Raw genomic sequence first — 17,131 nt, 5'->3', positions numbered from 1 at the left:
TTTCTGTTAGCCTGTAGACTGGTATAGTTCCCCACCCTGTTTGTCTTTGTGCGGTGAGTGTGGGTTTTTGTTTTGCTCGCGTGCAGATTTTGTTTTTTTCTGCGGGTTCTAGAATTTTTCTAGGGCCGGGGAGAATTAAGAACAGCAGCTATGGTTCAGCTGGCTTAGCTGGTGAGCTGTGGGGATATTTTCTATACCAGGGTTTAGTTCTACACATGTTCCAACAGTTGTTTACCAGTGTTTGTTGTTTTTACACTCCTGTTTGGAGTGTGGTTACTGTTTTCAGTTGAAGTCTTTCCTAGGTTCTGCTTGGCTATTGGCAGACTGGATTGCAAGAGGGAAGCTATCCTGATATACAAGTTTGTTCTCAGTCTCCACCTGCTGGTAGCAGTGAGGTATATAACCAATTTGTATACCAGTATACAGGCTAACAAAAAGAAAATTAAAAGATAAGAACCTAATTTCTCCTTTTCCCATCTGAAAATGACAAGTACACAACGTTCCCACATGACAGATGAACATCTCCCTGAGACTGGCCCTCACGCAATATTCATCGAACTTCAAAAAGCTGGCGGATGAAATGCAGGCTCAGACATCTCACTAATGAGCACGAGCAAAATTTTAAAGATTGTGCAAGATCAGCCTGGATCAATACTCGACCAAAATTTAATACAAATTACTCAATATATGTTAAAGAAAGTTATTAAGACAGTTAAAGTTATTCAATAAAACTTTAAGAAAAAAATGTACTTTCCATTTCCCCTCGCAGTTCTTACTGGATATTTGTCTCTCTTGTTTTTGCTTAATTTGCTTAACAGTTGATCGCATCCAAGTGACAGAAGGTTCATTAAAAATGGGGTGGGGGTGGGGGGAGAAAATCATCTAACTTTATTGGGTTAAAATTTAATGTAAAACTAATTTGAAACTTAATTTTCATGGTGGTAGATCACCGGCACTTTTGGCTGGAAAAAGTAGATAACGACTTGTTTGAAGTTGGACATGCCTGTTCTATAAAATGGTGTGTGTAAATTCTAGTTTGTGAATCTCAAGGGGGTGTGGCATGGGCATTCCTGAAAGTTATGCACACAAGTATTTAGGCCATGTTTTCATTGGCCTAAATGGCTGCACCTAAATGTTTGTCACATGTACAGGTGCCAAATGCAATTCTGTAACTTGCGCATAACTTCAGAGGTGTTTAAGTCATGCTAAGTGCCATCCTTGTCGACATTGATAATTTGGGGCTTTTTTTAGGTGTCATATATATAGAACAGGGGTAGGGAACTGCGGTCCTCGAGAGCCGCATTCCAGTCGGGTTTTCAGGATTTCCCCAATGAATATGCATGAGATCTATTTGCATGCACTGCTTTCAATGCATATTCATTGGGGAAATCCTGAAAACCCGACTGGAATATGGCTCTCGAGGACCAGAGTTCCCTACCCCTGATATACAATGTGGCCCTAACTGTATACTTTCCAACCTAGAATGTGTAATTCATTTTCATAGCATTTTAACTATTAAAAGTATTTAATTGGACAGATTGCTATAGCTGTAAGAAGTTGTCATCACAATAGCTAAAAGTGTATAACACAGTAGAGAAGTAGCTTAGTGGTTACAGCAGCAGGGTGAGAAGTTGGGAAGCTAGAGTCTAAATTCTTTTTTCCACTGATGCACCTTATGACTTTGACCAAGTCATTTGTTTGAGATACAATTTAGAGCGCAAGTCTGTTGGTCAGTGAAATAACTTGTGTACCAGTGGGTTGCTTACCTTTTTGAATATGTATTTGGGGAAAAAAATGAACAAGTCTAAAAATCTATTATATAACCCAATACCAGCTGTTCCTTCCCACTTGAGGATCAGGAACAGTTACTGCTGCTATTCCTTTTGTGTTTGGATGAGCCATATATTATCATCTGCACTTTACTATTGATTTTCAGATGCTTTTTTTTTTTTTTTAAATACACATTTCTGAGAACTCCATGCTAAAGTATCCCCTGTAGCAAAACACCCTTCCAAATTTCTTTGATCCTCAGTGACGCCACTCTGTTCAATAGATTTTCATTACACAGAGATTTATGTATTTTCTTGTTACTGGATCTTTTAATTTTTATTTTTAATTCATTAAGTTACCGTAAGTGTTTGTAAAGCTCAATCAGCCCAATATAAATTCTTATATACTCAATAAATACTTGCTAGTACTTAGCTTTCAATGTGGTCAAAATCAGGGACGGGTATCACCAACATGATTAGCAAAATACAGTATTTTTTGCTCCATAAGATGCACTTTTTCCACCCAAAAAAGTGGATGGAAAAAAGGATGCGTCCTATGGAGCGAATACTCAAACCCCCCCCCCCCCCCTTGGTTACATTATTTTAATTTTGGTGCTCTCCCTCGCTGGATGCGGCTGCCTCTTTAGCTGCAGAACAGTGCACAAGGCTGCCTGCCTGGTCGGCTGATGCGGCTTCCTCCTCTTCCATTCTGTAGCGGCAGAGCGACGCACAAGGCTGCCTGCCTAGTTCCGCGCCGCTTCTATTCTTGTAGGAAGTGGCGCGGGACCAGCCAGGGAGCCTTGTTCGCCGCTCTGCCGCTACAGAAGGGAAGAGGAGGCAGCCACATCAGCCAACCAGGTGGACAGCCTTGTGCGCCGCTCTGTCGCTGGAGACAGCAAGTCCTGCTTCCCACACACTCCCCATGGGCCGGGTGCGAGTAGCAGGCATCGGAACCGGCAGGCGCTGGGAGTCGGCCCTGACAAGAGCGAGCGGGTACGTTAGCAGCAGCGGCGGCTGGTTCTGGCCTCCTTCCCTTTCCCCAAGGCAGTGCTGGGCAGCACATCCGGGCCTCAGCTGCCTCCATCGCCGCTCCTGACTCTTTTCGTGTTTAGGCAGGACATGGAGGAACGGGCCCGTCAAGCTGCGCCAGAGGGAACTATAAGGTACAGGAGGGAGAGGTTGGAGGGGATACGGGGGGGGGGGCCCTGCCTGCTTGCTTGCTTCGGGTATGTGGTGCCCTGCCTGCCTCGGTGTAAGGGGTGGGGGTGAGGAACATAAGAATTGCCGCTGCTGGGTCAGATCAGTGGTCCATGCTGCCCAGTAGTCCGCTCACGCGGTGGCCCTCAGGTCAAAGACCAGTACAGGAGGAAGGAAATGAAGCTTAACATGGGGAGGGAAAGAGACAGAGCAAAGAAATGCTGAAGGAGGAGGGAGCATAGGGACAGGTACATGGAATAATGCTGGAAAGGGGAGGAATAAAGATAGAGATGTGATACTTAATGGAAGGGGAGGAAATGGTATACATGGATAGTGAAGAAGAGAAGAAAGATTATACACTTTGGGGGGCCCTGCCTGCCTGCTTGCTTGCCTTGGGGTGGGGGGCCCTGCCTGCCACTAGGCCTGCCTGCCCTGTGTCCTGTCACTGCCTACCATTAGACCACCAGAAGGGGGACAGGGTACAGAGCCTGGCAGGGAGAATTTTGTTTCAGAATGGGGTTTTTCTTGTTTTCCTCCTCTAAATCTAGGGTGCGTCTTATGGAACGAAAAATACAGTAATGCTTTCTCAAGGTGAAGTCCCTATAGCAAAAACATAAGTGCATGTAAAAGTTCAGCCAGTACTAAAATAATATAATATAAAAACTATACTACTAAAGTATTAACCACCTACCTAATGATTTACCACAATCCTCTGGATTTATTCTCTGAACTTGATTGACCCTTTTGGGCTAAACGAAGAATTAGAATGGCAGTCTTTGCTCTAGCTCAGGATTAAGGAAGGGAAGCATCTGGCTCTTTAAATCTATAAACTCCTTTTGAAGCTTTTTGATCCTAAACAGCCTCATAGTTTTTCTAACAGGATTCTCCTAAGATGACGTGGTTATCAGCTGTTAGTCTCTTTGGAGTTTTAAATAGTGAGAAAACGCCGGCAGTATATCATTAGGTAGGTGGCTTTAGTAGTATAGTTTTTAATATTATATTATTTTAGTACTTGCTGAACTTTTAAATACTTATGTTTTTGCTACAGGGACTTTACCTTTAGAAAGCATATTGTGAAACATGTTGGTGATACCCATCCTTGATTTTGACCATATTGAAAGCTAAGTACTAGCAAGTATTAATTGAGTATATAAGAATTTATATTGGGCTGATTGAGCTTTACAAACACTTAACTTAATGAATTAAAAATAAAAATATCCAGTGACGAGAGAACATAGGTCTAATGAAAATCTATTGAACACAGAGTGGTGTTACTGAGGATCAAAGAAATTTGGAAGGGTGTTTTGCTAGAGGGGATACCTTAGTATGGCATTTTCAGAATTGTTGCATATTTCTTAGTTTGTCTGCTTTTAATGTCTGTAAAACACTTCTCAGGATTTGTTTAGCCTATAAGGAAAACTGTTTATGCACTGATTGTTTTACTATTGATGTCCACTGAACAAATAAAGGGTGCAAATGTATGTGTGTGTACTGATAATCACTTTTTAAAGGAAAATTTGATAATTTCCCTTTAGAAAACTAGCTACAATATAAATGCATTATGTGCAGCTGGGAGGGCTATTCAGAATGACTTGTATTTCTTTTGAAACTGTTCTGATAGATACTTGGAAGCTTCTAATGTTGATGTAAACAGGCATGGATCTTCTAGTATACTGTTGTGTATGTTTTATTTCATCTTCTCTTAATGTTGCTTGAGCAACTAAAATTTTGTAATTTTATTTCTTCCCATAAGGCCTATCCATTGTAGTTATTGCAATGGCTACTGTTGTAACAACAATAACAGGATTGTCCACTTCAGCTATTGCTACAAACGGTTTTATACGAGGAGGTAAGATTTGTGGGTTTACAAATGCATGCTTCCCTAAAAGGATCAAATTTTTAACTTCCAATTATTTAATATATGCTCTTTCCTGAAGACATAAGAACATAACATAAGAGTTGCCACACTTGGTCAGACTGAAGGTCCATCAAGTTCAGTATCCTATTTCCAACAGTGGCCACCTCAGGATATAATGAAAACTGTACTTGGTGTTTTCTAAATTTGTACAAGCTGTGGAGATGACAGGCTACTATTCTTCTTCCCTGCTTCTCTGCTTAAAAAAATCTTGAGGAAGATATCTATCGTTTCTAATATTTGATTTGTGGAACTACTTAAAAAATGTTTTCCACCACTGTACATTAGGTGATCAATCCACAGCCATGAGCCGGCTTTGCAGAAGTCACTCAAGCTTTCCGTACCTCCTTCATTCCCAGTTTCAAGTTTATTAGGTTTTTATATACCGCCTATCAAGATTATCTAAGCGGTTTTACAATCAGGTAATCAAGTATGTTTCCCTACCTGTACCCGTGGGCTCACAATCTATCTAATGTACCTGAGGCTTTGGAGGACTGAGTGACTTGCCCAGGGTTACAAGTAGCAGCACGGGGTTTGAACCCACAACCCCAGGGTGCCGAGGTTGTAGCGCCAACCACTGCGCCACACATAGCGTAACATTCGCCACTTTCCAGTCTTCCGGAATCCTTCCCAATTTGATCGACAGATTGGCTATTAGTTGGAGCAGTTCAACTATAGCTCCTTTCAGTTCCTTGATTGCCGTCTGGTCCCGGGGATTTATAGTTTTTAAGCCTATCAATCTGCCTGCATACCTCTTTTAGACTGATTGTCAACCCTGTCAGTTTCCCATCTCGTTTCTGCGTATAGCCTGTAAGCTTTTGGTATATTGTATATATCATCGGTAAATACAGATGCAAAAAATGTGTTCAGTTTGTCGGCGATGACTTTGTCCTCCTTTAGTACTGCCTTTATTCTATGGTAATCCAATGGCCCCACCGCTTCCTTCGTGGGCCGTTTCCCCTTAATATGTCGAAAGAACGGCTTGGGAAGTTTTTTGCCTCCTTGGCTATTTTTTCCTCGTAGTCTCTTTTGGCCCCTCTTACCACCTTATGGCATCTTCTTTGATGTTTGTGCTTTTTCCAGTTTTCGTCCATTTTTGACCTTTTCCATTCCTTAAACAAAGTCTTCTTGTCTCTGATCGCTTTCTTCACCGCTACAGTGAGCCACGCCGGTTCCTTGATTTTTTTTTCCTCTTGGATCCCTTGTTGATACGCGGTATATACTATATAGATTTTTGCCTCAGTGACTGTGTCCTTATAAAGGGACCATGCTTGCTCTAGCGTTTTTACAGTGCTTATCTTCTTCTTAATCTTCTTCCCCACCAAGATTCTCATTCCTTTGTAATTCCCTTTTTGGAAGTTCAGTATCGTGGCTGTCGTTCTGGATTGATGTTTTGCCCCTGTGTCCAGGTTGAAGTGGATCATATTGTGATCACTGTTTCCCAGCGTCCCTTCTACTTCTACACCTTGCGCCAGTCCTCGTAGTCCATTTAGAATTAAGTCCAGAATTGCATTGCCTCTCGTATTTTCCTTGACAAGTTGTTACAGGAAGCAATTGCCTACAGCATCCAGGAACTTGATCTCCCTACTGCAGCCGGAGGTGCCTAGGTTCCAGTCTATCCCCAGATAATTGAAGTCGCTCGTGATAACTGCGTTGCCTCCCTTGCAGTTGTGTTTAACCTCGTCCATCATTTCTCCATCAGTTTCTTCGGACTGCCCTGGGGGTCGGTAGTAGATGCCGATCTTCTTTTCTGTTCCATTTGTTCCTGGTATTTTGGCCCATAGAGACTCTACTGTATTTTTCGTTTCTGGCGTGTTCTCTCCGGTAGACTCGATTCCCTCTTTGATGTATAGGGCAATACCCCCACCTTTTTGTTCTCTTTCAGAGCATCAACCAAGTACCTGATATAGTAGCAGTGACCTAGAGGTTCTCAGGGCCTTTTCAGTCTTTATCTGATTAATTGGCTCATTCAGAATCTTATGTCTCAGGGTGTGCTCTTAGTGACACAACAGATTTTGCTATTCTTTTAGTTTTTTTGCACTTCAAATTAGTTTTTTTCCATCGACAGGCAGGAATTGGCCAGGCCGTGTACCCCCCAACAACCGGCCCGCGTATCCCTTAGGGCAGGGCTGCCCAAGTCCGGTCCTCGAGATCTACTAGCAGGCCAGGTTTTCAGGATATCCACACTGAATATGCATGAGGGATTTACCTGCACTGTCTTCTTGGTATGCAAATCTCTGTCATGCATGTTCATTGTGGATATCCTGAAAACCTGCATCTCTCTATGGTATGATTGCACTTTGTGTATTGCATTCAGTTCTAGTCGTAGTCGCCATATCTCAAAAGATATACTGGGATTAGAAAAGATTCAAAGAAGAGTGATCAAAATGATAAAGGGTTCCCATATGAGGAAACACTAAAGAGGTTAAGGATTTTCAGCTTGGAAAATAAAAAAAATAACAAGGGGAATGAAGGCAATATGATCGTCTACAAAATCCTGAGTGATGTAGAATGGTCAATAGTGAATCATTAGGAAAAGACCTTTATAAGTTGAAACTTTATATGTAGGAATGAGTAGGACTACAGGGCAGCTGTAGTGTTAGAACTGTTGGTATGCTGTGAAAGACTTCTGCTTCTTCCAGAAAATAGTGAAAAATTTACTTTCCTTCCATGTGCAGTCACATGATCCCTGTGTGACTGAACTGCTGTCTTCAGAAAGTACCTGTTAATAAATTGCAATGTTTTCTGTAAAATGAAAAAAAAAAAATGCAGCAGACAACAAAATTAGGCTTAATTAAAAAAAAAAATTTTTATAGCAGCAAATTAATGCAACGTATTATTTCTATGTTATGTTTTTATTTCAGGAGGTGCATATTATTTAATTTCCAGAAGTCTGGGACCTGAATTTGGAGGTGCAATTGGACTTATATTTGCATTTGCTAATGCTGTTGCTGTAGCCATGTATGTGGTTGGCTTTGCAGAGACGATGGTAGACCTATTAAAGGTAAATATTGTCATCCATGTTAGTGGGACTTTAGTCGGTTTATTCAAATTAGTTACTGCAGTAATTTTGAGATTTTTAGCTATACTTTTTTTGATTTTAATAATACTTCATGTCCAAAAGTTTCATCCAGTTGCACATCACTGCTGTGATTAGTTGGGTCATACATAATGAGAAGCTGAACTACTATCAAATTCTTAATTTACATATAGGTGTTTAGTAATAAGTGTAAGATGACTTGTTATAACTGTTTAAAATAAATAGATTTGTAAATTATATTTATCCCAGGACAATCAGGCAGCATATTATCACATGTGGGTGATATCATCCAAGGAGCCCCGGTATGGACAACTTTAAAAGTGCATTGCCCCTTTAAAAACTTAAGAATGTTCGTGAACTTCCTGCACTGCGCATGGGCGAGTGCCTTCCCACCTGATGTAGGCTCACGGCTCCTCAGTTCTTAGTTTTCCGTGGAGCTAAGAAGTCGTGTCTCTGAGCATTCAGTTTATTGCCGTTTGCCTTCCCGTTCACACATTTTTTTTTTTCTTTTATTCTTAGAGGAACATTTTTTTTCCTCTCGTTTTTTCCTTGGGGTTTTTGACCGCTGAAGTCTTTATTTTTCCTTAGCCATCGATTTGGCTGATGCGGTCTTTTTGACCGTTTCATATTTTTTATTTTTTTTTTTTAACCTATTGAAAAATAATGCAATAAAAAAAGCATCTAACTTATACAATTGTGAACAAAGCAATACATTAATACATTATATATCTTATTTATAATAAATACTAAGAATTTCTACATTATCAAAGATAGCTAATATATCTCAGCCCTCCCATCCCTCCCTCCCCCCCACCCCCAACCCCAGTGGAAGGATGTGTGCAGGAGATTTATAAAATATAGGAAAAAGATTATATATTAAGGGTCAATAGGACTATCAGTTTGGGAATTAATCCAAGTTTTATATGCACTCCAGATAATGTTATAGTCCTGTATCTGGTTTCTCTGGAGAGCAGTTAATTTAGACATCTGCTGTATATATTGAACTTTAGCCAATAATACGCGTATTACTGGTAAATCTGATTGTTTTCAGGCAGATGCCAGGACAAGTTGCCCTGCTGTCATTATCATGCATATCCATTTCTGATGTTTCAAAGGCAGTACGTCTAGCCCCTTATTCAACAGACAGTACTCCATGTTCTTAAGAATCAAAATACCTAGTACTGCTTCAATAAAGTAAATAACTTTGTCCCAATAACTCTGTGCTTTAATACAATACCACCAAATATGTTCCAAAAGTACCTACTTCTGTACATCCTCTCCAACATTTATCTGATCCATTCCTATACATAGCTCGCAATCGTGCTGGTGTATAATACCAACAAAAAAAAATCTTATATCCATTCTCTATCATATTACTAGCTATAGTACCATATAAAAGAGAATGCAATATTTTAGTCCATTCCTTATCAGAATATGATTTACCTATTATCTTTTCCCAACAACGTCTGTATTTAAGAGCGGGATGAAGATGCTTCAATTGTGCACTATATAATCTAGTGATGCTTCCTCTCTCACTCTTATCATAGCCTTCCCTAAATCCGACTGTTGAGCAGTAGCTAATTCTTTAAGAACTACTTTTCTAATAAAGCTTTCAATTTGTCTATAATAAAACAAATCACTTGGTGCAAGACCATATTCTTCTCTCAATAGTTCAAAGGGGACAGTTTTCTCATCCTCTAACAATTGGCCTAATGTTTTAAGACCTTCCTACCCCAAAGTTGGAAGGTCACTTCAACTACTCCTGGAGTAAAGTTAGGCATATATATAATAGCTGTCCCCATAAAATAGTTTTTATTTCCATAACATCGACTATGTACCTGAATCCACAGATTAAGAGTATGTTGTATTACAGGGTTAGACTTCTTAGCTATTGCAGAGAGTTGTGGGGGTTGAAGCCAAGGTATCGACAATAATGGAAGCGCACCCAATATCTCCTGTTCCATACATACCCCAAATTTTCCCCTATCCCATTTCCAATTTGCTAGACATCGTAGTTGGGCCGCTTGATGATAAAATTGAAATTGTGGTACTGCCATTCCTCCCAATTTTCTAGGTTGGTACATCATTGCTTGAGAAACCCTTGGAGTTTTAAACTGCCAAATAAAAACAAAAATCTTCCGCTCTAATTGTAAGAAAATTTTTTGGGATAATAGGATCGGTAGGGCTGAAAAAAGGTATAACAACCTTAGGAGCACCACCATCTTTATTGTTTGTACTCTGCCCAGCCACGAGATATTTAGGTGTATCCATCTCTCAATATCTTGCCATATCGCTTTCAAAAGAGTAGGATAGTTAGCAGCATATAGCAGTGCCACATGCTTCGTTAAATTGATCCCCGAATATCGTAGTGATTGTTGTGCCAATTTAAAATAATAATTACTAAAAATCCATCCACGATCTAAATCTGACAAAGTAAGATCCAGAATTTCTGACTTAGACATATTTATCCAAAATCCTGACATCTGTCCAAAGACTGTAATAACTTCTACTATAGCTTTCAACGAAGTGGAGGGATCCTGTATTTTGAAAAGAATATCATCTGCAAATAATAGTATTTTTGTCTCCAACCCACCACAACTTTATATCTGAAATATTTGGATTTTGTCGCACCAATTGTACAAAATGCTCCATTTGCCTTTCTGTTCACACTTTTTTTTTTTTTTTTAATTCTTAGAGGAACAATTTTTTTTTTCTCTCGTTTTTTCCTTGGGGGCTTTGACCGCTGAAGTCTTTATTTTTCTTCAGCCATCGATTTGGCTGATGCGGTCTTTCTGACCTTTTCAGGCTGTTAATTGGCTCGGGAAAAAAAAAAAGTGCTGCAGGTGCCCAATCTCTCCACTACTACATCTTTTGCTTCCAAAAGCCCGGAGGTTTTGTTTTGAGTGATTTTTTCTTCACTTCCAGACCTCTAAGTTGTCTCTTCTTCTTCGGGAGATAGTACCTCTTCTTCACAAAGAAAAGTTTCACCTCTGCAAAAGGAACCGGGGTTTTTACTTCCGGTATTTCTTCATCTGAAAAGGGAAGGGATGTCTAAGACCAATTTAGACCTCAGGAGCCTGAACAATTTTCCACTAGGGGGAAAAAGTTTCATATGTTGCCTCTCATAACTTTATATTCCCTCGCAGGTCACAACGACTGGCTATGCTCCCTAGATCTGAAAAGAAGTTCCTTCTTGTATTCCAGTGCTTCTGATCTTCTGGAAATTACTCAGATTTCAGATAGCGTAGCGCCATTATCAATATAGAATCCTGCCTTTTGGCCTTGCGTCCTCTTCCAGAGTATTCATCAAGGACCTGGTTGTAGTGGTAGCAGCGTTAGACACATGGTCTCCAGGTTTTCCTTGTCTGGACAATTGGCTCATCAATGATCAATCTCTCAATGGATTCTCACAGTCACTCAGTTCACAATTCTCTTCTTTCAACAGTGGGGATTCAAAATCTTTTTTCCCAAATCCCAACTTCAAGCTGCTTAAAATCTGCGATTTATCGGAGCTTTGCTACACACCTTTTATTTCAGAGTGTTTCTTCCGCAGCAGACAACAAAATTTGATTCATCTTTGTGATCAGACATCTTCTCCCATTAGTCTTGGCCAGACTGATGGTACTGTTGGGTCACATGGCTTTCTCGGTGCGTGTCACTCCATTTATGAAACTTCATCTCAGGACTCCTCAATGGCCTCTTTCATGTCAGTGGTCTCAAGCTCGAGACCTATTGTCTTAACACATTACAATCTCTGCAGTGGTGGATGAGCTCTTTCATGTTTTCCAGGGTTTTTTTGTTCCATACACCTCCACATCAAAAGGTTCTGACCATTCACTCGTTCTCCTACGTTTGTGGGGTTTATCTGGATGGTCTTGGCACTCAAAGTTTCTAGTCTACTAGAACCACTTTTTCTATCTATATCTGTTGGAACTGAGTGATCTACGATGCTCTCAAAAGTTTTCAGCACATTGTGACTGTCGTCCTAATCCTCATGGACGTTCAGGTTGCAATGTATTACATAAACAAGCAAGGAGGCAGGGGTTCTCTCCTTTGTTGTCAGGAGGCCCAGAAGACTTGGAACTGGGTGATTGCTCGCAATATATTTTTGAACCAAGTATACATTCAAGAGAAGCAATATTCTCTCAGACGGATTCAGCAGGTTTCTTCAGCCACATGAGTGGGTGCTCAACTCTGCAGTTCTGCATCACATATTCTCTCTTTGGGGGACTCCTCAGATAGATCTATTTGCATCCCCCCACAATCACGTTGCTTCAATTTTGCTTCAGGCAGTTTTTTCCTCAACGCCTGGAACTGGATTTGTTTCTTCTGGATTGGATATGCAAGTTTCTTTGTGTATCCTCCAATCCCTCTCATCTTCGAGGTGCTTGTCAAACTCAAGCAGGAATTGGGCCAACATGATTCTGTTGGCCCTCAGTGGTCCAGGGATCCTTGGTTCTCCCTTCTACCTCAACTCAGTATCAAGGAACCAATGCCTCTTCAGACTTTTCCATCTCTTCTAACGCAGAATCATGCATATCTTCTGCATCTTAATCTATAGCCTTTACACCTGACAGCTTGCTCGGGTTGACATGGACTGAGTTTCATTTTTGTCATCCTGTCATATCTTAGAAGCATCATGAAAACTGACTACGCAGCAGTGTTACCAGCAGAAATGGACACGGTTTTCCACTTGGTGTACTTTTTATTGTCATGATGCTATATTTACCTCCATATCTCCAGTATTGGATTTCTTCTGCATTTATCCAATTTAGGCCTCAAAACCACTTCGATTCGAGTTCATCTCGGTGCTATCAATGCTTTTCACAGCCCAGTTGATGGTAAACCTCTAACTGCTCATCTTGTTGTGTCCAGATTCATTAACAGACCTATTCAAGGTCAAACCACCTCCAGTAGTTTGGGATCTCAATGATGTTCTCTCTAGACTTATGAAGTCTTCTTTTGAACCAATGTCTTCAGCTTATCTCAAATACCTCACTTGGACAGTGGGTTTTTCTCATTTCTCTTAAGAATGAGTGAACTTCAATCACTGGTGGCAGATCCACTGTTCACAGTGTTTCATCATGACAAAGTTGTGCTCTGCACCCATCTGAAGTTACTTCCAAAACTAGTCATGGAAGTCATCTAAATCAATCTACCGTACTTCCATGGTAGGGCCAGTCTCAGTTAGGGCGTTGGTCTTTGACCAGAGGGCCGCCGCGTGAGCAGACTGCTGGGCACGATGGACCACTGGTCTGACCCAGCAGCGGCAATTCTTATGTTCTTTCCTAAGACTCATTCTGAAGAAACAGCTCTTCATACTCATTTCAAATGAGCCTGGACTTCCTACTTACAGAGAATTCAGCCACATAGAGGACACATCCAATATCCCAGAACCCGAGGAGATCACAAACGAAGACCATGATGAAAAACTGGTCCAACTAGAGGTAAGCAAAGAGGATGTCCTCAGACAGATAGACAGACTGAAGAGCGACAAATCACCAGGCCCGGACGGCATCCACCCAAGGGTACTAAAAGAACTGAGAAACAAAATAGTGGAAACGCTTCGCCAAATATGTAACCTATCCTTAAAAACTGGGGAGATCCCAGAGGACTGGAAAATAGCAAATGTCACGCCCATCTTTAAGAAGGGATCAAGGGGTGACCCGGGAAACTACAGGCCAGTGAGCTTGACCTCGGTTCTGGGAAAGATGATGGAAGCACTGGTTAAGGACACAATATGCGAACACATAGAAAACAATGGACAGCTGAAGGCGAGCCAGCACGGCTTCTGCAAGGGAAGGTTGTGCCTCACGAACTTGCTGTACTTCTTTGAGGGAATAAACAGCCAGATGGATAAAGGGGAATCCATAGACATCATTTACCTTGACTTCCAAAAAGCCTTCGACAAGGTACCTCACGAACGACTGCTTAAGAAGCTGTGGTGCCACGGGGTGCAGGGGGATGTCCACCGATGGATCAAACACTGGCTGGCAGGCAGGAAACAGAGTTGGAGTAAAGGGCCATTACTCAGACTGGCAATGGGTCACGAGTGGAGTTCCACAGGGGACGGTGCTGGGACCGCTCCTGTTCAATATATTTATCAACGACCTGGAGACGGGGACGAAATGTGAGGTTATTAAATTTGCTGATGACACCAATCTCTGCAGCAGAGTTAGAACCACGGAAGACTGTGAAGACCTGCAAAGGGACCTAACGAGACTGGAAGAGTGGGCAAAAAAGTGGCAAATGAGTTTTAACATAGAGAAATGCAAGGTCATGCATGTAGGGAAAAAGAACCCGATGTTCAGCTACAAAATGGGGGGATCATTGCTAGGGGTGAGCAACCTTGAAAGGGACCTGGGGATGATGGTGGACACAACACTGAAAGCATCAGCACAGTGTGCGACAGCCTCAAAGAAAGCGAACAGAATGCTAGGTATCATTAAAAAGGGTATCACAACCAGGACGAAGGAAGTCATCATGCCGCTGTATCGTGCAATGGTGCGTCCACATTTGGAGTACTGTGTCCAGTACTGGTCGCCGTACCTCAAGAAGGACATAGCAGTACTTGAGGGGGTCCAGAGAAGAGCGACTAAACTGATAAAAGGTATGGAAAACTTTTCATACGCTGACAGGTTGAAAATGCTGGGGCTGTTCTCCCTAGAAAAGCGGAGACTTAGAGGAGACATGATAGAAACCTTCAAAATCCTGAGGGGCATAGAGAAGGTAGACAGGGACAGATTCTTCAGACTGTGGGGAACCACAACTACAAGGGGTCACTCGGAGAAACTGAGAGGGGACAGGTTTAGAACAAATGCTAGGAAGTTCTTTTTTACCTAGCGGGTGGTTGACACATGGAACGCGCTTCCGGAGGTTGTGATAGGCCAGAGCACATTACAGGGGTTCAAGGAAGGTTTAGATAGGTTCCTAAAGGATAAGGGAATTGAGGGGTACAGATAGAAGTAGAGGTAGGTTATAGAAATGGTCAGGAACCACTTCACAGGTCATAAACCTGATGGGCCACCGCGGGAGCGGACCGCTGGGCGCGATGGACCTCTGGTCTGACCCAGTGGAGGCAACTTCTTATGTTCTTATCTCCTCAACTTTTCGTCTCCTTTGATCCTAATAAGTTGGGACATCCTGTATCCAAAAGGGTTAGCGGTTTGTATCCTTTTCTCTTATGCTCAGGCTGGGCTGTAACTGGGAGTTGTGTCGCAGAAGATCCAAGCTATAGCAGCTTCTCTTGCTTTCCTATGCTCAACTCCTTTTGATGAAATATGTAAATCTACTGTTTGGTCTTTAGTTCAAATATTCACATCTCACTACTATCTGGAATTTAATTTCTGGTAGGAGGGTATTGTAAAATTTATTTTCATAATGGATAACACTCCCTTCATCCGATTCTAGTAAGCTAGGGAGTCCCACATGTGAGAATATACTGCCTGCTTGTCCTGGGATAAAGCACAGTTACTTACCGTAATGGGTGTTATCTAGGGACAGCAGGCAGATATTTTCACAACCCACCCACCTCCCCTGGTTGGCTTCTTAGCTTTCTTACTGAACTGAGGAGCCGTGAGCCTGCGTAAGGTGGGAAGGCACTCGCGCGCATGCGTGGTGCAGGCAGTTCGTAAACTTAAGTGGTGATGCACTTTTAAAGCTGTCCTTATTGGGACTCCATGAATTATGTCACCCACATGTGAGAATATCTGCCTGCTGTCCCTGGATAACACCTGTTAACCGTAAGTAACTGTGCTATATTTTGATAGAAGTGCCAGTATAGTTCGTCCTTTCTATTCGAGCATTCCCGATTTGTAATTTTGCTTATCCGCAGTTGCATGCGTTGTGACCACTGTTTACACTGTGTTCGCGTATTTGTGGACCTCCGACCTTAGAAAAAAAGCTTTTGTTTCACTTCCGGTTTCGAGTCAAGGGTGAGTTAGAAGCATCAGCAAGTAGAGCTCCAAAGAGTGGCCACCAAACGTAAAGAGCGAGTTAGAAGCATTGGCAGGTACAGCTCCAAAGAGAGTGGCCACCAAGCGTCAAGAGAGTGAGTTAGAAGTGTCAGCAGGTACAGCTGTGAGTTCAATGTGAATGAATCTGCAATCTGATCCATCCAGCAAAAAGAGGAAGATATTCATAAGTCTGTTCGCATAGCTGCACCGGAAAGTTCCAAAACATCTGGTTCATGTTCATGAATGGAAAAGATGGAGAAGCGGCTAAATTTGTGCATAGACATTTACAAACATGTCACCTATGGACAAAAAAAGTGAAACCCTTTTCTGCAAGTTTAGGTTGACTAGTGCATTTTAAAAAGCAATATGTGCTATTAAAAAAAAAAAGTCTTTCCAGGGAGGCAGGTTCAGCTGATAATGAAGCTGCTGAGGAATTTAAAACATACCTGCTAAATGTAATTGAAAAAAAGGGGTATGTACCAGAGGAAGCATTAAGTGTTAATGAGACTGGCTTCTTTTACAAGCAGACTGAGAAACGGACACATATAATGAAAATGGCAGCAAAAGTCCAGGGTCATTTCAAATTCGAGCCTACAGAACCCCCAAATTCTTGCACACTTAAAGGAAAGAACCTGAGCTGCATGCCAGGATGGGCATCAATGTTGGGAAAAAGCTTCATTGACTTGGAGGAATATAATCCCATGCTGGCGTGCAGTCTAAAATTCAAGTTGTTTTTTCCCTTTCACTGAGACACTTAAGGACTTGAGAAGGAAAGCCAAGCAGACAAGGCCAACAGTTTTTTCAGTCAAGTCACGAGACTCGCGCACTGGAAGTTGATGTGTCAGAAGTCAGCCTGTCAGCCTTAGCTCATGCGCAAAAGATTCGTTAGGCTGTGATACACCTTGAGTGATACAGTACAATATAGTACTGTACATCTGTATTTGTGTAAAGCTGGTTTTTGTTGAGCAGTGTTTTCATAATGGTAGTGTACCATCTCATATTTTACATATATCTGTTTCCTAATCTGCGCTGTAGCATCCTACAGTACCTCTGACCCCTTTTAGAAAATCCAATAGTGGCTAATACACTAAAACCCACTGTACAGTACATTTCTGTAAAGCTGTTTTTGTCAAGCAATGTATTCATAATGGTGGTGGTAGTAATATACCATCTCTTTATACAGTATAATCCCGATTTAACTGGTACTCAAGCAATTGGCACTCACCCAACTGGCAAAAAAAATCACTGGCAAAAA

At 41.6% G+C, this 17,131-nt stretch overlaps 1 protein-coding gene across 1 annotated transcript in view; it reads left to right on the top strand.

Annotated features, from left to right (window-relative positions):
• The window catches only part of SLC12A2 (solute carrier family 12 member 2), a 333,014-nt gene that overhangs the window by 79,019 nt on the left and 236,864 nt on the right, over positions 1–17,131 (top strand). The window contains exons 4-5 of the mRNA XM_033928970.1: positions 4,720–4,815; positions 7,746–7,885. Coding sequence (XP_033784861.1) covers positions 4,720–4,815; positions 7,746–7,885 — 236 coding nt within the window. The remainder of the gene's footprint in view (positions 1–4,719; positions 4,816–7,745; positions 7,886–17,131) is intronic.

Source organism: Geotrypetes seraphini, chromosome 1 (genome assembly GCF_902459505.1).
Source record: "Geotrypetes seraphini chromosome 1, aGeoSer1.1, whole genome shotgun sequence".
NCBI classification, from domain to species: domain Eukaryota; kingdom Metazoa; phylum Chordata; class Amphibia; order Gymnophiona; family Dermophiidae; genus Geotrypetes; species Geotrypetes seraphini.
The sequence above is the reverse complement of the archived record's forward strand: the minus strand, read 5'-3'. Positions and strand labels throughout refer to the sequence as shown.